Source organism: Cariama cristata, unplaced genomic scaffold, assembly GCF_000690535.1.
Source record: "Cariama cristata isolate BGI_N322 unplaced genomic scaffold, ASM69053v1 scaffold4253, whole genome shotgun sequence".
NCBI classification, from domain to species: Eukaryota; Metazoa; Chordata; class Aves; order Cariamiformes; family Cariamidae; genus Cariama; species Cariama cristata.
The window spans coordinates 33811-51070 of NW_009608851.1; the positions used below are offsets into that span (position 1 = coordinate 33811).

Consider the following 17260-nt stretch of genomic DNA (forward strand, 5'->3'; position numbering starts at 1 on the left):
AGCAGGAAAAATCAACATGTCATAGGGGCTGCTTTTTCACCGTGATCCACCAGCAGAGACAGCTCGGGTCTGAGAAAAGCCAAGGCAGGCATAGCCTGACACAGACTCTAGAGCCGAGTCCTAGACCAGAGTCTCATAATGCCTTATACATGGGTACCAAACTTCTAAACTATGAACCATGGCAGATCATAGGTAGTCACCACTAAGGTGTTGCTACAAATTATGTTCTTCTTTCACCACCCAATCCTCCCTCTTTCAATGACATTAACTGGCAACTTTCAATGTATTAATCATTTTGCCCTAAATCCCTCATACTCCACTCATGGCTGATACAAATATGTTAAGAATGTTTGAGTCTAAAAAAAAATAAAAATAGTATTTGCATCATTGCAGTAATCAGGAAGGTAAAAAATAAATTACAAAATCCTTTGACATACAAAAAAAATCCCAATGCCTTAAAATCACAAAACATTGTTTCTTGGGGTTTTTTTCTTCTATTTTTTTTCCCTTTGTTGACTATTTCCTTGTCCTTAAAGATTATTAAGATCCTTAAAGATCCTTAAGATCCTTAAAGGACGAAGATTTCTAAAGAGAAACTGCATTTCAAAACATGTCTGATTCCAAAAGCTACTGACTTCATTTGATTCAAATGACAATTCAGGCTCCAGTCTTTTCTGAAGCTGAAGATTTCCTTGCATTTCCCAGAGCGTAGCCCTGAAGGGTGGAATTGCAATGCAGCTCCAGGCTTTGGGAAAGCTTGACCCTCACAATGAGCCAAAGCAGTCTCACCCAGTCAGCTGCAATGTTGAAGAGGAAGCTTAGCTGCAAGGATTTTTGTTTCAAGCATCTGCTTAGATGCACTTTGGTGTGTCTGTAGTACATTCCTGTGCTCTTAGCTTGGGATGGCTATGGAGAGTTTTTCTTAAATTTAGCACGCAATAACATTAACTTAGCTCAACAGTATTTCACAGAGAGAAAGCTGTAGGAAATTGAAACTGACTTTTGTCAGATGTCCTTGGTAAATACAGCTCAGTGTCAAAGCCACTGTAGATGCGCTGCCCACTCTCAGTTAACGCGTACTCCTTCAGACGGCCGTTGAGTACAAAAGTGCGACTCCAGTCTATGTGGATGGTAGATAAATTGCTGACAATGGAGAACGGAGCCATGTACCGAGGTGCTGCAAAGAAGGAAAAAATAGGTCATATCTTTAAAATAATGACCTAGAACTCCCTTCCTTTCCCTTTGTGTATGTGGTACAGACACTAAAACTGTATAAATTAAATCCCAGCTTAAGGCAGGGGACAGGGAGACAGACGAAGTCGTTCAAGTTCAGCGGCAGCATGCTGGGCTGTGGGAACTGAACTGCTAAGGAGAAGACTCTTTTGCAAACCCCGAGAAATTGCCCAAGATCATCTTTTAACACATGCACATACAAGAAAACATGGGGTTTCAGAAAAGCAAGAGCAGATGGCAGGCAGAGAGAAAAAAGAAACACAGAACTCACTTCAGGGAGGAAGCGTTCATCATATGGGCTCAACAGCTTGCTAACAAAAGACTTCATTTAAGTTTGAGGTGGTTCTCTCTTGTGGCTTTGCCATTAAGCCATGTGCCCAGTATATGCTGGTTTGTTCACAAGCAAGCTGCTTGTCCAGCTGCACTTTGCTGCTAATTGCCCACTGTCACAAAGCAAGCCTTCCAGGCAAGGGGAAGGAGCCGCTCAGAGTGACTCAGGAGACCCGAGTCTCCTGAAGTGAAGAGGTCAGCAAGGCAAGAAAAGCAATACTGAAAGAAGAGGGCTGTGGACCCAGTGGGTGGGGGTTTAAAAATGGCTTTCAAACCCTTTTGTTCTGTATGTCTTGCCAGTTCCTTATGAATTCTCCTCTTTTAAAAGTTCATTATCAAGTCCCAGCTTTTTCGTTTGCAATTTAATAAAAACAGCTTTAGAGATAAGGACTTTTTCTTTTTTTTCGGTGGTGATATTAAAGAAAATCTGGAGCTGTTTCACCTGAAATCTTCAGCTAAGGATGTAGTAGATCCATTTTTAGTAATTACTAGGCAGAACTACCAAATGATGCAAAAGGGATTTTTAGAAAGGTGATTCTGAAATCCTGACATGAGACTGTATGATAAAAAGTGAACATCCTCTTTGCCCTGACCTGGCAGGCTGAGGTGAAACGCCCATCTCATCTGTTATGGAATGACTCTGGCTTCAGCACTATAGATCTTTTTTAATAAAAGCTGATGTTAGACTACTACAAATTCAGTTCTGATGGCAAAATCTATTCTGACTGTAGGCACAGGGCCTGCATGTTTAATTTCCATGCAGATCACCACAAGGCCTTAAAGTACTGCCGGTGGTGGTGAGATAGATATCAACAAATTCTTACTTCAGCGTCAACAAGAATCCAGACATTCCGACGACATCCAAGGAAAACTCTCATGAGCCCTGGCAGAAGAGTTGCATGAATCAGGACAGCAAGATTGTTCCCGAAAAGAATCACAAGGTCTCTTTCAAGATCTCCACTTTTCCCAGGGATTATTTATGGCAGTGTATTTATTACTACACATCACCTTTCTGGTAATACTTGAACGTTTTATGTTCTGCAGCTTTGCTGCCCATTTTCAGTAAAATAAAAGGTTTCCAGGCTCCCAAGATAGAGGATGTGATATCAGATAATGAGCAAAGAAATATTTTTGAAGGAATGAGCAGTCAAGCCCCAGAGCAGAATTTCAATGAATAGGCAGCAGAAGCACAGTGACTGGGGACACGGAAGAGCAGGTTTCTGGGGACATCATCTTTCACAGAGGTGGAGAAGTCATTTGGCAATACACAGCCCCATGCATCAGCAGTGGGCACTGCTGATCGGTGAACCATTTCTCATACTCACGCTCCTTTTCTGTAGTGAAACCAATCCATTCTGAGGCGCTGCTGCCAACAGAGTTGTAAGACACTACTCGCAGGTTGTATGTCGTGTAAGGCTCCAGGTTGGACACGTTGGCACTCTGTCCTTTTCCTGTGTACTTCACCTCAGTTGGGCCAGGACTGCATGCCTTCACTGCTGGCTGTAGGTTCAGGGAACAAGCCATATACACATGGAGCTCATAGCTGAGAAGAAAGTTGAGATTTTGATTAATCAAGAGCCTTAATAACATAACAGCCAATCATACATTTCATCCTAATTGCTGTATGTCTGGCTACCAGAGAAGAGAATGGACCTGATCTCAATTTTTCTCTTGGAGATTTTGGCCCCAGCTGTAAGATGCCTATGAGCAATCGTGGTTGTAAGTCACACTTACAGTGAAACTGTTGATGCCTGTTACCTTGCTGCTCACTTCTGCAAATCAGGATTTGCCTAAGTGACTACAGGATGCAGCCGCCTCTTTGCTGCCAGTTGAGCTCACAACTCTTTGTCTGTGCAGCTACAGCTGTTGGACAATAACCTTCACTCACAACAGCTCTTCCTCTCCACCTTCATCCTCCCCAAAATCCTGCTCAGGAGAAAAGCAATTGTTGCATGTAAACACCTCCCAGATGGTATTCAGGCAGCAGGGGATATCACCACCAACATGGAGAAGGAGGAGCACGGCTGCCCCAACCCTCCCTGCAATTCCAGCTCAAATTGTTCCACCACCACCCCCTCTAGCCGAGGCGTGTGTGTTCAGCTGGGTGGCAGCTCGTACCTGGTGACAATGCCGTTGGGTGACTGAGGGGCACTCCACTGGAAAGAGGCGTTCCTGGAGGTCACGGTGCGGATCTGCGGGGGGGGCTGCTCCGAGGGTGGGGCCGGCTGCGTGGTGATTTGTGCTGTGGGTCCTTTGCTGCAACAGTTGAAACAGGTGCAGGCCTCCACGCCAATGGAGTATGTGGTAAAAGGTTTTAGCCCATGTATTGTCTGCTGGGTGGCAGTCCCTTCTGACAGCTATAAAAATTAAGAGAGAACTTGTCACAGCTTCAAGCACTATCAGTACTAAATAAAAGTTATGGAGGTGAATTAACTCCAGAGGAAGATGGGCACAGGGTTCTGCATGTCCTTTAAATCTGACATTAATGCAGCTGTTGTGTACTGGGAACTCTGCATTCATTTTTCTCCCATTACGAAGTTAAAGGGCACTGTTCAAAGTAAAAGACCATGCCATCAGTGGCCTCACAGACGTCTTGAGTTGAGCTGTGACCACTGTATGTCAGCTTGCAAATGTCATTCTCAGGAACAGAGAAACAGAAAACCTTTAAGGAGAAACTCTGGGATAAGTGGTACTGAAGCAAAAAGAAATTAATGTGGAAAATAGCTCCATAAGTGTGCTAGCAAATACTTATGCATATCTCACAAACTTCCTCAACGTGGATACAGGTGACAGCACCGGGCAGAGTGATATGAATGTGGCTGGCGCGTCAGTTTACTCACAGACAGGAGAATGTGCTCTCCGCTAGATACCTCTAAGTCAAGGGCCAACAAGATGCTGCTCTGCATTCAAATGGCCATGGTGCTGGGTGAGGCTGTTGTTAGGAAACTCTCCTATGCTCAGCAAGGGAGACCTGGCAGTTCTGGCAAAGGAAACGGTGCCCTCATTCCGAAATTGCTCACAGGAACTGCCACTGCACCTTGCTGCTCTAGTCATTTGTGGGTATAGCTTCTTAAGCCAGAGAAATAAAAATATGTAGAAAACACCAATGAGGGGCAACATCTGCTCCCATTTGGCAGCATGTGATTTAGCAGAGTGCAGCAAAAAATAGGAAGGAAAGAGTCGAGCAAGCAAAGGAAAGCACTTGGTACTTCTTGATGCCAGAGCCAGAGAGAAGCCAGCAGCATGGCAGGTGTGAGGGGATGGAAATGGAGGGGCATGCAGGCACCAATGAGATGAACTGGCTGAATCAGATATGGACACAGCCAATTGCACTGGAAGGAATAAATGCGTAATGTGCAATTGGTAGAGAGCTTAAGCTCATGGGCAGGACTGTTGATGACCCGGGAAGATTTTAAGGGAAATTCATGTACAGCACTTTCTTCTGAACTTCAAATCCACAGGCTATCCAAAGGACACAATCATTTTCTAACGGCTGCAGTTTCCACCTGCATCATTTGGACTGTGGCAGGAGCTGTCTGCAAGTGTTTCGTTTGGATGGTTAGCTGCCCCTGAACAATACTTCTGATTCCCATCACATTGTCACAGCACATCACCACATCAGAAGTGTTTAAATGATGAGGTTAGTTGCTTGAGAAGCGCATTTAGATGAGTGAAAGCACTGGTGGCACTTCAGCCAGCAGAGAGCATTGCAGAGCAGTTAACAACAGGAGAGCAGGAGAGGAGGGCAGTCTGTAACCAACAGTAGCAGCACGTAAGGACGAAATTTTTAAAGTTAGAAAATAGAAGCTCAAATGGAAGTACAGAAACAGTGTTGACAATACTCACCACCACATCAATCCCTCTGGTATCGTTAGAAAACAGCCTGTAGATACTGACCACCCCGTTTGGCTTAAGAGGGGGGCTGATGTTCACCACAGCCACTGTGGACGCCACCGTGTCGAAGATGGGAGCTCCCAGGCCCTCAGGAGGCGCAGGGCCTGTCCGGCAGCGGGACCAGCTGCTCGGAGCCCGGCCCGCCGAGTTTACTGACCACACCTTTGGCACACAAAAATAGAGAAACTGTTAGCAAAGGACTCAAGCCTGCAAACATCCATGGTTAGCCAGGGATGCTACTGCAGCTGCACTGACCCTGAGAAGAACTCAGTGCTATGACACCTGTGCAAAATGTCCCTTGACTGCCGCCCAGCACCTGTGTTGACCCAGTGACTCTCTAACAGAAGAGTGGAATATTTCCCACTGCTAGTGTTAGGGAAAAGAAGCAGGTTTTTTGTCTCAGGCAGTGTGTGTTCATGTGTCTTCTTCATACCTGATCCCCAAACTCTGTGTCATACCATGCAAAGAGGACTCCTTGAGAAGCTGTGATCAACAGTGATGATGTTCTCAAAGATATCTGAACAAAAATGCTGCCACCCAGTCCTGCCAATTTCTGCCTTCTACACACCTTCTTCATGTATGCAAGCAGCCCTGATGAATTCAGTCTGGCACTGTGTGACACTTAAGTTATGTTCACCTTGACTGAATTGCATGAGCCAAACTCTAGTTACTCTTTAAAACTGGAAAGTTTTACAGGAACATCCCTCTCTTAAAAATATTAATGTACCAGTCATTTGGCAACATTTTCAGTACCCTATAATATAAATAAAGCCCATTGAAATGTATAGTTAAGCCAGCATCTCTCATTTATTTTCACAACAACATCTGCTTTATTGCATGAGCACTAAGGCAACGGCTTCAGTTCCAAGATTTCAAAATTTAGCAGCTTGAATTAGGCCTGATTAAAAACCACATGTCTCTATGAACTATGTCTACTGATTTTGTCAGCTTCCCAAAACCAGTGATCTGCAGACTACATAAAACTCAGCACTTATTAAACACACTCTCCAACAAATCTGCATGAAAATTAAATTTTGCTTTCATCAAGGAGTGCATAAACATATGGAAGGATGTATAATCTTATTTATCAAAAACCATTTGTATAATTAAACACGAATATCATAAAAGGTTGCCTTAGGTCATCATTTGCATGAGTAAGTAATTTGTAGAATGTCAGGTACAATAGACAGAATAGATGGATGCGTGAGTGTATAGGGTTAAATTAGGCTCAATATTAGCCAACCACATAGTGATCAATCAGAATGATAGATCTAAATGACAATACAAGAGGACTGAGTGATTTTTAGTATAAGTATTCCTTAGTAAGCTTTCATGTTGAGTGGTTCTAACTACAGTAAAACACGTTCTTATGTGTTCTACTCTCGGCAGAGGTCCTGGGAAAGTGGATGGTGGGACTATGCCTTAAAAAAAAAATGAGGTTTAGAAATAAGGGGTCTTCAAAACTGACCCTGGAGTCCTTCCAACTTGCAATATTAAGTTCTAAGACCACAGGACACTTCACAAGGAGCCTGGGGAAGGAAAAAGCCCACAAACCCCCACAGTGGCTTTGAAAACTGTGGTTCTGCCAATTACAAACTCAAAGTTCCTGCCTGATACCATCAGCAACATACAGCACCACCCAGTGAAACACTACATAAGTACAGATGACGCCCTACAATAAAAAGCTCAGCCTAAGAACTTTCATTTTCAGTGAAATCAGTAACATATCTCTGTTGTGAACTTTTCAAAAGTCAAACTCTGTTCACTTTACTGCAGTGGGTCAAACCTTCTATCTCAGTTCAGTTGCAGCTGCTACAAAGATTTGCCCACAGTCGTTCATTTCAAGGGGCACATTTCTTTGCAGAAAGAAAAAGGCACATATGGAAAGAGCAGCTCTGGCATCGACTCAGCACTGACCTGAGCTCAAACGCTCCAGTTATACCCTGGCTGTGGCCTTAATGAGCACAGAGCGTAACAGTGTCGGACTTGACCTGTCGAGCAAGCTGCCCACAGCAAAACTGAAGGTGATGAGTTAAGAACACAGGCTTCCTCTGTAGAGCTTCCTCTGTAGCACAGGAGTTTAGCCTCAGAATGGGACCCCTGATGAATTTTGGAGGAGAGAGGGATGCAACTCACTTGGGAAGCAGACAGCTCACTGAGGGTTGGATGGAGACACCTTCCTCCATCAAACCCTCTCCTATTATAGATACCTACACCTTGTCTTTCAGAAAACAAGCCTTATTTCAGACAAACAAGGGCTCTTTCTTTCAAAGCACTGTCTTAGGACAAGGGAAAAGGGGATTCTCACCCCCTTTCACACTACAGCTAAGTGGTTAAAGGAACTCCTCCATGACGCAGGTAATTTAGGTTCAATCACATGCTCCAATGGAGGCAATCAAGCCTGCCGCACTCCAGAGTGGGAATGCCCAAGCAGATGACCCATCTTTGTACTTGGGGTGCTCCCTTCGGGGCTGTTTAATTTTGCATGAACACAATGACATCAAGGTTGACTGGGCAGAGCACAGGCAGGAACAGACATGGTTCCCCAGCCCAGTCCTTCCCCAGGGAGGTGGAGGGGAGCTGAGCTTGCGGTCCATCCCCCAGGCACCACAGGCCTGTCCCTCTTGAAAAAAGGCCAAGGTCATGGCCGTGTGTGTGTGTGGGCCTGGCAGAGAAGCATGCTCTGAGTGTGCCTTCTAGACAGACACCAGCTACTCAGCCCTGCCAACACATATTTCCAGCAGAAAACCTCTAGGTGTCTGTGAAACTCTCTAATGCCAGCTTCTGAGACAGCTGTGACAGCTGAACAGGACTTCTGAGGATCTAAATTCTGGATTTACACCTACCCAAGCTGGATTCCCTTAACTCCCTCTGCTTCTGCTCAACCATCTGTAAAGGGATGGATGGGTATAAAAATATTTCCCTTTGAGAATTGCTGTCCAAGTAAATCCTGGTCAGCGTTTGGAGACTCGGAGCAGTAAATGCCCAGAACAGACTGCAGATGGAAATGCTGATGTTTAGCCACTTCTTGCATGAAGAAATGAGACAGCATGGCAACAGAAGCCACAATGAGGAGTGCCTGTTAAAATAGGAGGTTTGGTCATGGCTTCTCAAAAAGTCACTACAAAATGGTCACGGATGAAAGCTGTTGCCTGGCTAGCTTGGTTAAACTGAAATTTCACAGTTTGGACTTTTGTAAAAAGCTTTTTGAGCTCACGAAAATTCATTCTAAATTGTGATGTAATCAGCACCAAAAAATATTTAACTACATTCATATAGAAATGTAAAGAGCTTAACAGGCAGCAGCATTACCTGCTGCTTATAATGTAAGAAGATTACAAAAGAGCACACGGGAACATGGGGCAAGCAAGAAGCAGTGTCCTCTCAGGGATGTATTGAATGGCAAAACACAGACAGCAGAAAGCCAACAAAAGTTTCTTATAACTTGCCTTTCTGAATATACTGCCACCAAAAGCATTAAGTCTGACATCATGGTGCATAGCTCAGCACCCTGCCAAAAGATGTGCTGCTGTTAATGGCGGCACTGTCCAAAAAGAGCCAGGAGAGGGCTCCGAAATCAGCTGCACGGGTTACTATTTAAAATGCTTTATCAATCTGCTGGCCCCTGGCCCAGACTGCACTTTGAAGTGAAGCCAGAGAGAGAGAGAAGGAAAGCCTCTCCAGAGACTGTATATTCAGAGGACCTGTTACAGGTAACGAAGCTTGGTCTTTTTACCATCATAAATGGGCCTTCACAGATCTCTGCTCCTGGAAGAAACCGGTGATCAGTCATCACTCAAAATGATCACAGAACAACCTCAAGGGTCATTGGCACAGCAAGAAGGGGCAAAACGTATAAGAAGCAGGAAGAGAAGTGCTGAGAAGATGGCCACAGCCTTACCATGGTGAGCCCAGCCTGCTCAAGCTTAGTAAAGCTAAAAGTAATGACTCCTCCCATAAAGGACAACAAAATCACAATGGCCTTCAGGTGTAGATGCAAAAAAATCATGGTATTGTAGATGTTAACAGTGAAAGAAGCCCATTAGATTACTTACTCCATCCCTGAGCCACACAGGTTCATCTGCTGCAACACTGTTGAAACCCCTGGTCCTATGGGAAGCTGGGTTTTAAACTAAAAAAAGATTTTCTTTCATCAAATTCAGATCATATGTGAAGGTATTTGCTCCATACAGGAAATACTAATGGGAACTGAGGGAAACAGCTGGATATGCTTCCACAGCTCCTCCAACACTGAAGTGCAAGAAAGGCACTTGAAGAAGAAAAGCAATGATAAACTAGGTGAGCACAATGGCCTGGCCGTGATGAAAAAGGGAAGGTGAATAAGCTGCCAAAATAAAGCACTCAAATTAACCCCCCTCAAAGGACAAAGACAGTCCAGGATTAGGGCAGAAAACATAGTGTATGGCCAAAAGTTCCCCAAAACAAAAAAGCAATCCCTTGATCACACGACTGCGATTACATGAAGAAGCGCAATCACGGCTGACCGAACAGCAGTTTGGCAGAGGATGTTGTGCGTGTGCTAACACCTGCCAGCTCACAACACTCGCACCTCAGACCTGGCTCAAACACCATGACGTGTGCTATAGCTGCAAACGCAGGGAAGTCCCCACGTGGGAGCCCTCTCCGCTTCTGCAAAGGGGAGCCTCGGGCAGCTGACAGCCTACCGAGAATGAGAAACTCTCCCTTACTGGAGAGATTGCGTTCACTTCTGCTGAAGCATGGCAAGGCAGCAGCGGGCAGAAGGGTGGACTGGCTGGTGGTACCTTGCCTGTCTGAAGGCAGCTGTCCTGAGCTCCTGCTGACTTCCCAGGTCAGGGAGAGCTAGGATCCTCTGCTTTGCACAGAGGCCAGATGCTGCTCACACTTTCTGCTTGCAGTAAATGAGCAGAAAGGAGGGTGAGCCAAATAGTTGACTACTGATCGGCAGCCACTCCTGGCTCCTTACCACGTCTTACGGGCATTGTGCATCGTACTGCTTCTCACTGCAGTCAGTCTGCAATCCCTCACAGTTGCCCCTGTGACAAGATCTCAGCTCTGTATGTGGCAGCAGCTTGCACTGAGCTCCTGCAGGCACTCAGAAAATAGCCTTTTGCCTTAAAAAAAAAGTCTCATTCAATCACTACTTACCTTTGGCTTTGAGCACTGCTTAGAGCTACAGGGCAGATAGGTAGCGCTGCAGGTTCTGGGGAACCATGAGGTCAGACCAAGCCACCCCTTTTGCATGTGCACATAACTCTCTACTCCTGTGTGTAAGAGTCAAGTACGACTTGGGTCTCTGCCCTTAGGGCATCCACACACCTGCACACACCTGTGACTGCTGGTCTTTCCAAAAAGGATTCAATGCTGGCACTACTCAGCTCATGCCAGGAGAGACAAGCGGTAGCGGAGAGGACTTCGTACCACTCTTCTCTTTCTAGAATTGTTTCACTGATGTTACAAACACACAGCATTGCTTTGAGATTTTGCTTTGGCTTTCTTGACTGAGATTTGTTCAGTTTCTAAACCTACACTTATATAAATGCAGAGTTTTCACAGTGTAATTCTTTTCCAAGATAGAAAGACATTTTAGGGGTGTATGACATCAGTAAGTTCAGAAACACAGCACCCAATTTTTAGTTGTTCAGAAACTTAGCACTCAATTTTTAGTTGTGTTTGAACAGCAGTCTGCAAGAAAATTGAAGAGACTATAATCTTGGCTGGTTAAAATTAGAGAAAACCAGAGCAACTCCCTCTTGCCATCAGTTGCAGTACCTTTCACAAGTCTGTCTTCTCCTAGAACTGACCGGCGTGCAGCCTGGGTAATTTGGAGTTCTTTACGCAACGTCAGCATAGTTCAGAGCACAAAGCTCGTCTACCAAAATCTAGCATTCGGCATTAGGATAATGTATTCACATCTGGGCACTGCGGTGTCAGGCAGGTATTAGTAAAGTAGAAAGTTTCAAAAGTGGTTGCAGTCTACGGGGGACAGAGCAAAGGCAAGGGAAAGAAAGTGTCGTGTCCACTCATGACCAGGGGTACAAAAAGGTACCAAACAAATGTGTGCTTTCTGATTGCCCATCCTCAGATCCATACTTTTCCCTCTTCAACATTCAGTGAGCATCCTTAGGGAGGTCATAAACATATAATGGATAGATTTCAGGTCCAGGCTTCTAGCACTGTGATAATTTGAGCCTCTTAACATTGCTATTCATCTCCACTGTTCAAATGCTAGTAATAAAAGTACTAAACCCATGCTGGGGAAGGGAAAGGGAAACAGGCAAACACTTTGGAACTTAAAGAAAACTGGCAAATTCTAAAGGAAGCTAATTTCATATAACATAGTATAACACCAGTAATTAAAGAGATGATGTAAACAGGTTTAACTCTAAAAGGTAGAAAATTAAATAATTTGTTTCCTATGGGTGTATAATGAGATAGTTACCAAGTTCCCATGAGAGAGATAAGCAGATATTAAAAGGTCTTTCCAATACCTGTAATGGCTAAGGGCAACAGCTAATTCAATAGATTCGATCAAAATCACCACTTCTTTCTCTGCTTCTGATTTATTACTTTGGCTGTAGTTAGTCATCACTCATTTTAGTTTGCTTTTCAGCAGTCATAAATTATGCCTCATAAATAAAAAGATACAATCAAGGAAATCATATCAAGTCATCTACAGCCCTGGAGTATATTTTCCCCTGGTACTCACACTAATGTCTTTTTAAAGGATAGCTTGCCATGGTTTTGAGTATGTCAGAATCACAATTTACTGAGAAGAGTCTTGCAAGAGTGGTGCTGCAACAGTCCCACTGGTAATTTTGGAAGCCAACAAATCCAGTCTAGTATCTTTGTTTAGTTATTGAACAAAAATCAAGGTTTGTTACATCAATGCACTGTTTACATACTTGAACTTAGGATGCTGTTGACAACAGTAACATAGTGCCTGAAGTGGGGGCTTAAAGAATGAAATTGCGTGGTTTCAAATGGCCCTTCTCCCTACTGTGTACCCTCTACCAGGGGAAAGGAAGCATCTCCTTCTGCAAAATGTTACTTAGAGTAGATATTGCCATTACATCAGTGAAACGATATCATTACGTCTGCTTTACTTTTTTCAGAAGCTGAGGTCAGTAGCTTGGTAGCCTAATGCAGGTGTAGTATGAGAAACTCTCTTTACTCTGAAGCAAGGAGCACAATGAACCTTGTAAGAAAAAACATTCTTCCAAATAAAATGAAGAGGGATAACAAGCAGGGAGTGCAAGAAAGAACTACATTCTATTTTATGTCACTACTTTGTAGTGCATCTTTCTGTCAGGGAGAGGGGAAGAAATGGTGAATTAAAGTGATGAAAAGGAGCCAGATACAAGGGGTATTACAAATGGGTGACTATCCATCACTGGCCAGTCAGAAAACCAGTTTCACCCCATTTTAAGCTGCAGAACTCACTGAGTTGTTTGTCAGTAACTAAGCAGCACAAACTGGAGCTCAGCCAATGATTTGACAGACAGGCTGGTAAACCAAGTGCCATTCTTGTCATCTCTGAAAAGTGACCAAGAGGTCTGACATATTCTGCACTCCATGTAGTTGGTCCTTCCTTAATCTTCATGACTTTGCACCCTTTTTTTTTTTTCTTTATCTCTCTAAAGTCGGAATATGATCTGTTTTCTCTCTGAGAGCCCAAGATGGAGGACTCAAAACATATTTCCCCTGGTATATCTTGGGGTATTTCCTAGACCCTTCACCTGGCTGCAGTAACTGGAATGTGAGAAGCATGCTTCACAAGCAGGAGGGATGCTGCATCCCCCGCAGCGGTCGGAGGCAGACAGCTTCAGCACTGCAGATCCTGTTGTGGTGCACCAGAGAGTCCTCCCTGAGAATAAACCTCTGCAGGGAGCCATAAAACTTTCTGAAAAGGGACAATCCTAGTTTTCCATCTTTTACATGATCTATGCCTGCCAAATGGAAATAAGGATGTGCCCTAAACCAGGAAGACATTAAGCCATTAATCTAAAGAAGCAGTCTTAAGTACACAATTAAGTGCAATTGTGGAGGAGTGACATTGCACTTGCACGGAAATCGCACCATGCTCTGACAGCTCTCCTTTGCAGAACAGCACTAAATGCCACAATTCTCTGTTCAAAAGGGCCTTCTCCTAGCTGAGAAAACCTGGTCTGACACTATAGCTTGCTATATGGTAACTTTGCACACCATCCTCAATAATTCCTGAGAAGGGCCTACACACTCTGTTTCAGAAATATTCCAGGAATCAAAAGATTACACTTGCAAACTCATTAGGCCTCATGAGCTATAAAGTTTGTTTAAGTCATGCTTTTTTTCAGGAGATCATGCAGTTGAATCTGTTTAATACAGCTGAGGATCTCAGGCAGCATTCCAACAAATGCCTAAAAGGCCAGATGCTCTAGAAAGTGCAAATATCTAAATGTACAAATAGACCAAGAGAGGGAATTTCAAAGACCTAAGTAAATGTTTCCAAGTACAGGACAGTAGGCCCCTTAATGCTTCTTAAAAACCCACTGAAACCTAGCAGGTGCTAATATGCTTATGCAGATCTGGCCCTTAAACAATAAAAGTGCTTCCTTGAACAATAGTGACCTAAGCATTTAGAAGGCATAGTCCCTTTGACCAGCATGAGCTTCTAAAGTCACTTCACTGTTTCTGAAAGGGCAACTTTTGCATCTAGTCTTACAAGCCCTAAATATTCAGTTGAAGTTTCAAGAAAAAAAAAAAAAAATCAAAACCCCAAAAAACCCAAACCAAAACCCCAAACTCCAAAATCCTGACTTCAGATCCAAAGAAGCTGTCAAGGTTCATTGAACAAAATCTCAATACCCCCAAAAATGCTGGAGAGAGTCCCATCACAGCACTTGGATTTTATCTGCATTCTGCTGGAGGAAATTCAGTTGCATTTAAAGTTTTATGTCCAGCAAACAAGCCTCAAATGCAGAGACAGCAGAATCAATATCCAGTTTAAGTGAAATATAAATCTGGGTTTCATCAGCATAATAGCAAAGCCAAGCCCTATACTTATGAATAACTTGTCTCACAGGGAAGATATAAATTGTCAACAATGGAGGGGCTCAGAACAGATCCCAGAGGACTGCTGCAAATGACATAAGCAGAAGACAAACACGTGCATACAAAAACTTCTCATGGTGAAATAAATGGCCACCAGTGGGCGGGAAAAAAAAAAAAAAAAAAAAGATTTAGGATCCCATCCCAGTCCTCAGCCCAGTTATGGAGTGGAACCGAGACAAAAAGCAAAGTCTTGAAGACAGCACAGTAAACCACAGGAATCTGGTCAAGAGGCTTTCTTTGTTATCCGTCACTGATAGATCATTAAAAGCTTTGGCTCAAGAAAGTCTCTGTGGTACCGACTTCCCCAAAAAAAGCTTCTGACTGACATAATTGAAAGTTGATGCAACTGAGAATATCCCACAGCCAACATCTACAACTTCCAACTAAGTTTTTCTTAGTCTGAGAAAGATTCTTAACTAATAAGTAGGGCTTGGGTCTGCTACAATGCTTGCTATCTACTCAGCCCCATCTGCACTTATATTCTTCACAGATCCTGTTCAAAGTAGCAAGGAGGTCTGGTCTAACAATAGTTCTGCTATAAAGACGCTACAGTAAATGGAGAGCAGGTTTCACACTGTTGCGGCCAATAGATGGGCCCTACACAGGCATTAAAGGAAAGCTGGGAGAAAGAAATGGAAACCTTAATATTTGTACATAATAGGACTTAAAACACAAACAGTTCACCCTAAAGCATGCTGCTTCCAGGAAAGGTTTAACAGCTCTTGTCACAAGAGAAGTGACAGCTGGAAAATATACCCTCGAATATTTAAAGTACAATAAATTTTCAGGCTTTGAGTAATTATAATTTTTGTTTTGGAAAGTATTATTGTAGCATCTCCTGTACTGCTAGGTTCAAGAAGACGTCATTAATTAACTAAAGGAAATCGAGTAACATGGACCTGCAGTAAGAAGCAGTCAGCTCACAGATGCTTGTCATTTCCTTCAGCACAAAGCTAACAGACACATTTTTCACGGTGGCTGTTACCTTACATACATGCCGCCAAGCCATAAACATCTAAGGAAAAAAAAGACATTTCTGATTGTCAAGCAGAGAAGAAAGGCTTTATGAATACTGCAGTGACTGCACTTTTCTACTAGCATCCTAAGCTCTCTTTTCAATAGTTTTATAATTGTCCCTTCGAAATCCTTTCTTACCCAAATTAGAGCTGCTGGAACTGATTTATGAAGAAAGCCACTGCACTGCTCCCTCCAGGCCCTGGGATTCTGACAGTAATGGAGCAATAGGCAAGGGACACAAGTTGAAACAAGGGAATTAGATGCAAAGAAAAGTAAGAGCTATGTAATCAGAAATTGGAACAGCGTGCCCACACAGGCTGTACAATCTCCATCCTTGGTGATGCAAGCATGGAGAACTTGATCCAAACTCAACTGGACACAGCCCTGAGCAGCCTGCTCTGACTGGACCTGCTTCAAGCAGGGAGTTAGGCTACATGCCTTCTGGATGCCCCTTCCAACCTACATGACTTGGTGAGGCTATGACACGTGTACATATAGCAGCTGGATAGACTAATGTGATAAAGCAACTTTTTAGACTTAATTCTTAAAACAAATTCTGGTTTCTGGCTACCAAAAAGAACACAATAGTAGCAGTGGAGCAGAGCTATCAAAGACCCTGATCCGTGCAGTGCACTCTCATCAAATTTGCTCGTGACACCAAACTGGAGGGGACCAGTTGATATGTTGAAGGACAGCTCTGCCATTCAGAAGGGCCTAGAGGAATGGGTCGTCAGGAGCTTTATGAATTTCAGCAAAACAAATGTGAAGTCTTGCTCCTGGGAAGGAATAGTTCCTTGCAGCATTACAGGGCAGGGACTGACCAGCTAGGGAGCACCTCTACTGGAAAGGATCTAGAGGTCTTAGTAGATAGAAAGCTGAACATGAGCCAGCAGTGTAATTTGGCAGCAAAAATGGCTAACAGCATCTTGAGCTGTTTATCAGGAGCATAGCCAGACAATTAAAGGAAGTGATTACATGCCTTTACTTAGCATTTGTTGTGTTTTGGCCTGTGAATACAAGAAAGATACTGATAAATTGGAGCAAGTTCAACAGAGGGCCACCAAGGTAATCAGGGGGTTGAAGAACTTGGCCTGTGAGGAGAAGCTATGGGACTGGGGCTTGTTCAGCCTGGAGAAGAGATGGCTTTGGAAGGACTTGGTTGCAGTCTGCCAGGACCTACCTACCAGCTAATAAGGTGGGTCCAGGTTCCTCACAATGGTATGTGGTGGGAGAAGACAAGAGAAAACAGGTATAAGTTCAGGCAAAAGAGGTTCAGACTGAACGTAACAAAAAAACTTTTTCACAGTGAGGATAGTCAAGCAGTGGAGCAGACCACCCTGAGGGGTTATATCATCGCCCTCCCTGGAGGTTTTCAAGATGCAACTGGATAAAGCCCTGTGTGACCTCATCTGACCTCTTAACTGACCCTGCTCTGAGCAGGACATTGGACTGGATGGCCTCCTGAGAGCCCTTCCAACCTGAATTATCTTGTGATCCTATAAAGCACATGAACCTGTAAAAGAAAGATTGCCACCACCTTGCAGGAGCTCAAGAGGTGGAATGCACTGTGTTTCATATATATCAAAACAAATCCATGCTTGAACAATTGTGGAGTTTTTATTTAATTTTTAAAAATTTTTTTTAGGAAAAAGGTTGTAAAGACTTTTGAGCATTGCCAAACTCATCTTCAAGA

The 17260-nt window shown here is 43.7% G+C and overlaps 1 protein-coding gene across 1 annotated transcript in view; it reads right to left on the reverse strand.

The window, feature by feature from the left end:
- The window catches only part of LOC104159409 (usherin-like), a 138319-nt gene that overhangs the window by 6748 nt on the left and 114311 nt on the right, over positions 1-17260 (reverse strand). The window contains exons 27-30 of the mRNA XM_009697307.1: positions 5410-5619; positions 3682-3920; positions 2889-3106; positions 1001-1177 (exon numbers count right to left, since the gene is read on the reverse strand). Coding sequence (XP_009695609.1) covers positions 1001-1177; positions 2889-3106; positions 3682-3920; positions 5410-5619 — 844 coding nt within the window. The remainder of the gene's footprint in view (positions 1-1000; positions 1178-2888; positions 3107-3681; positions 3921-5409; positions 5620-17260) is intronic.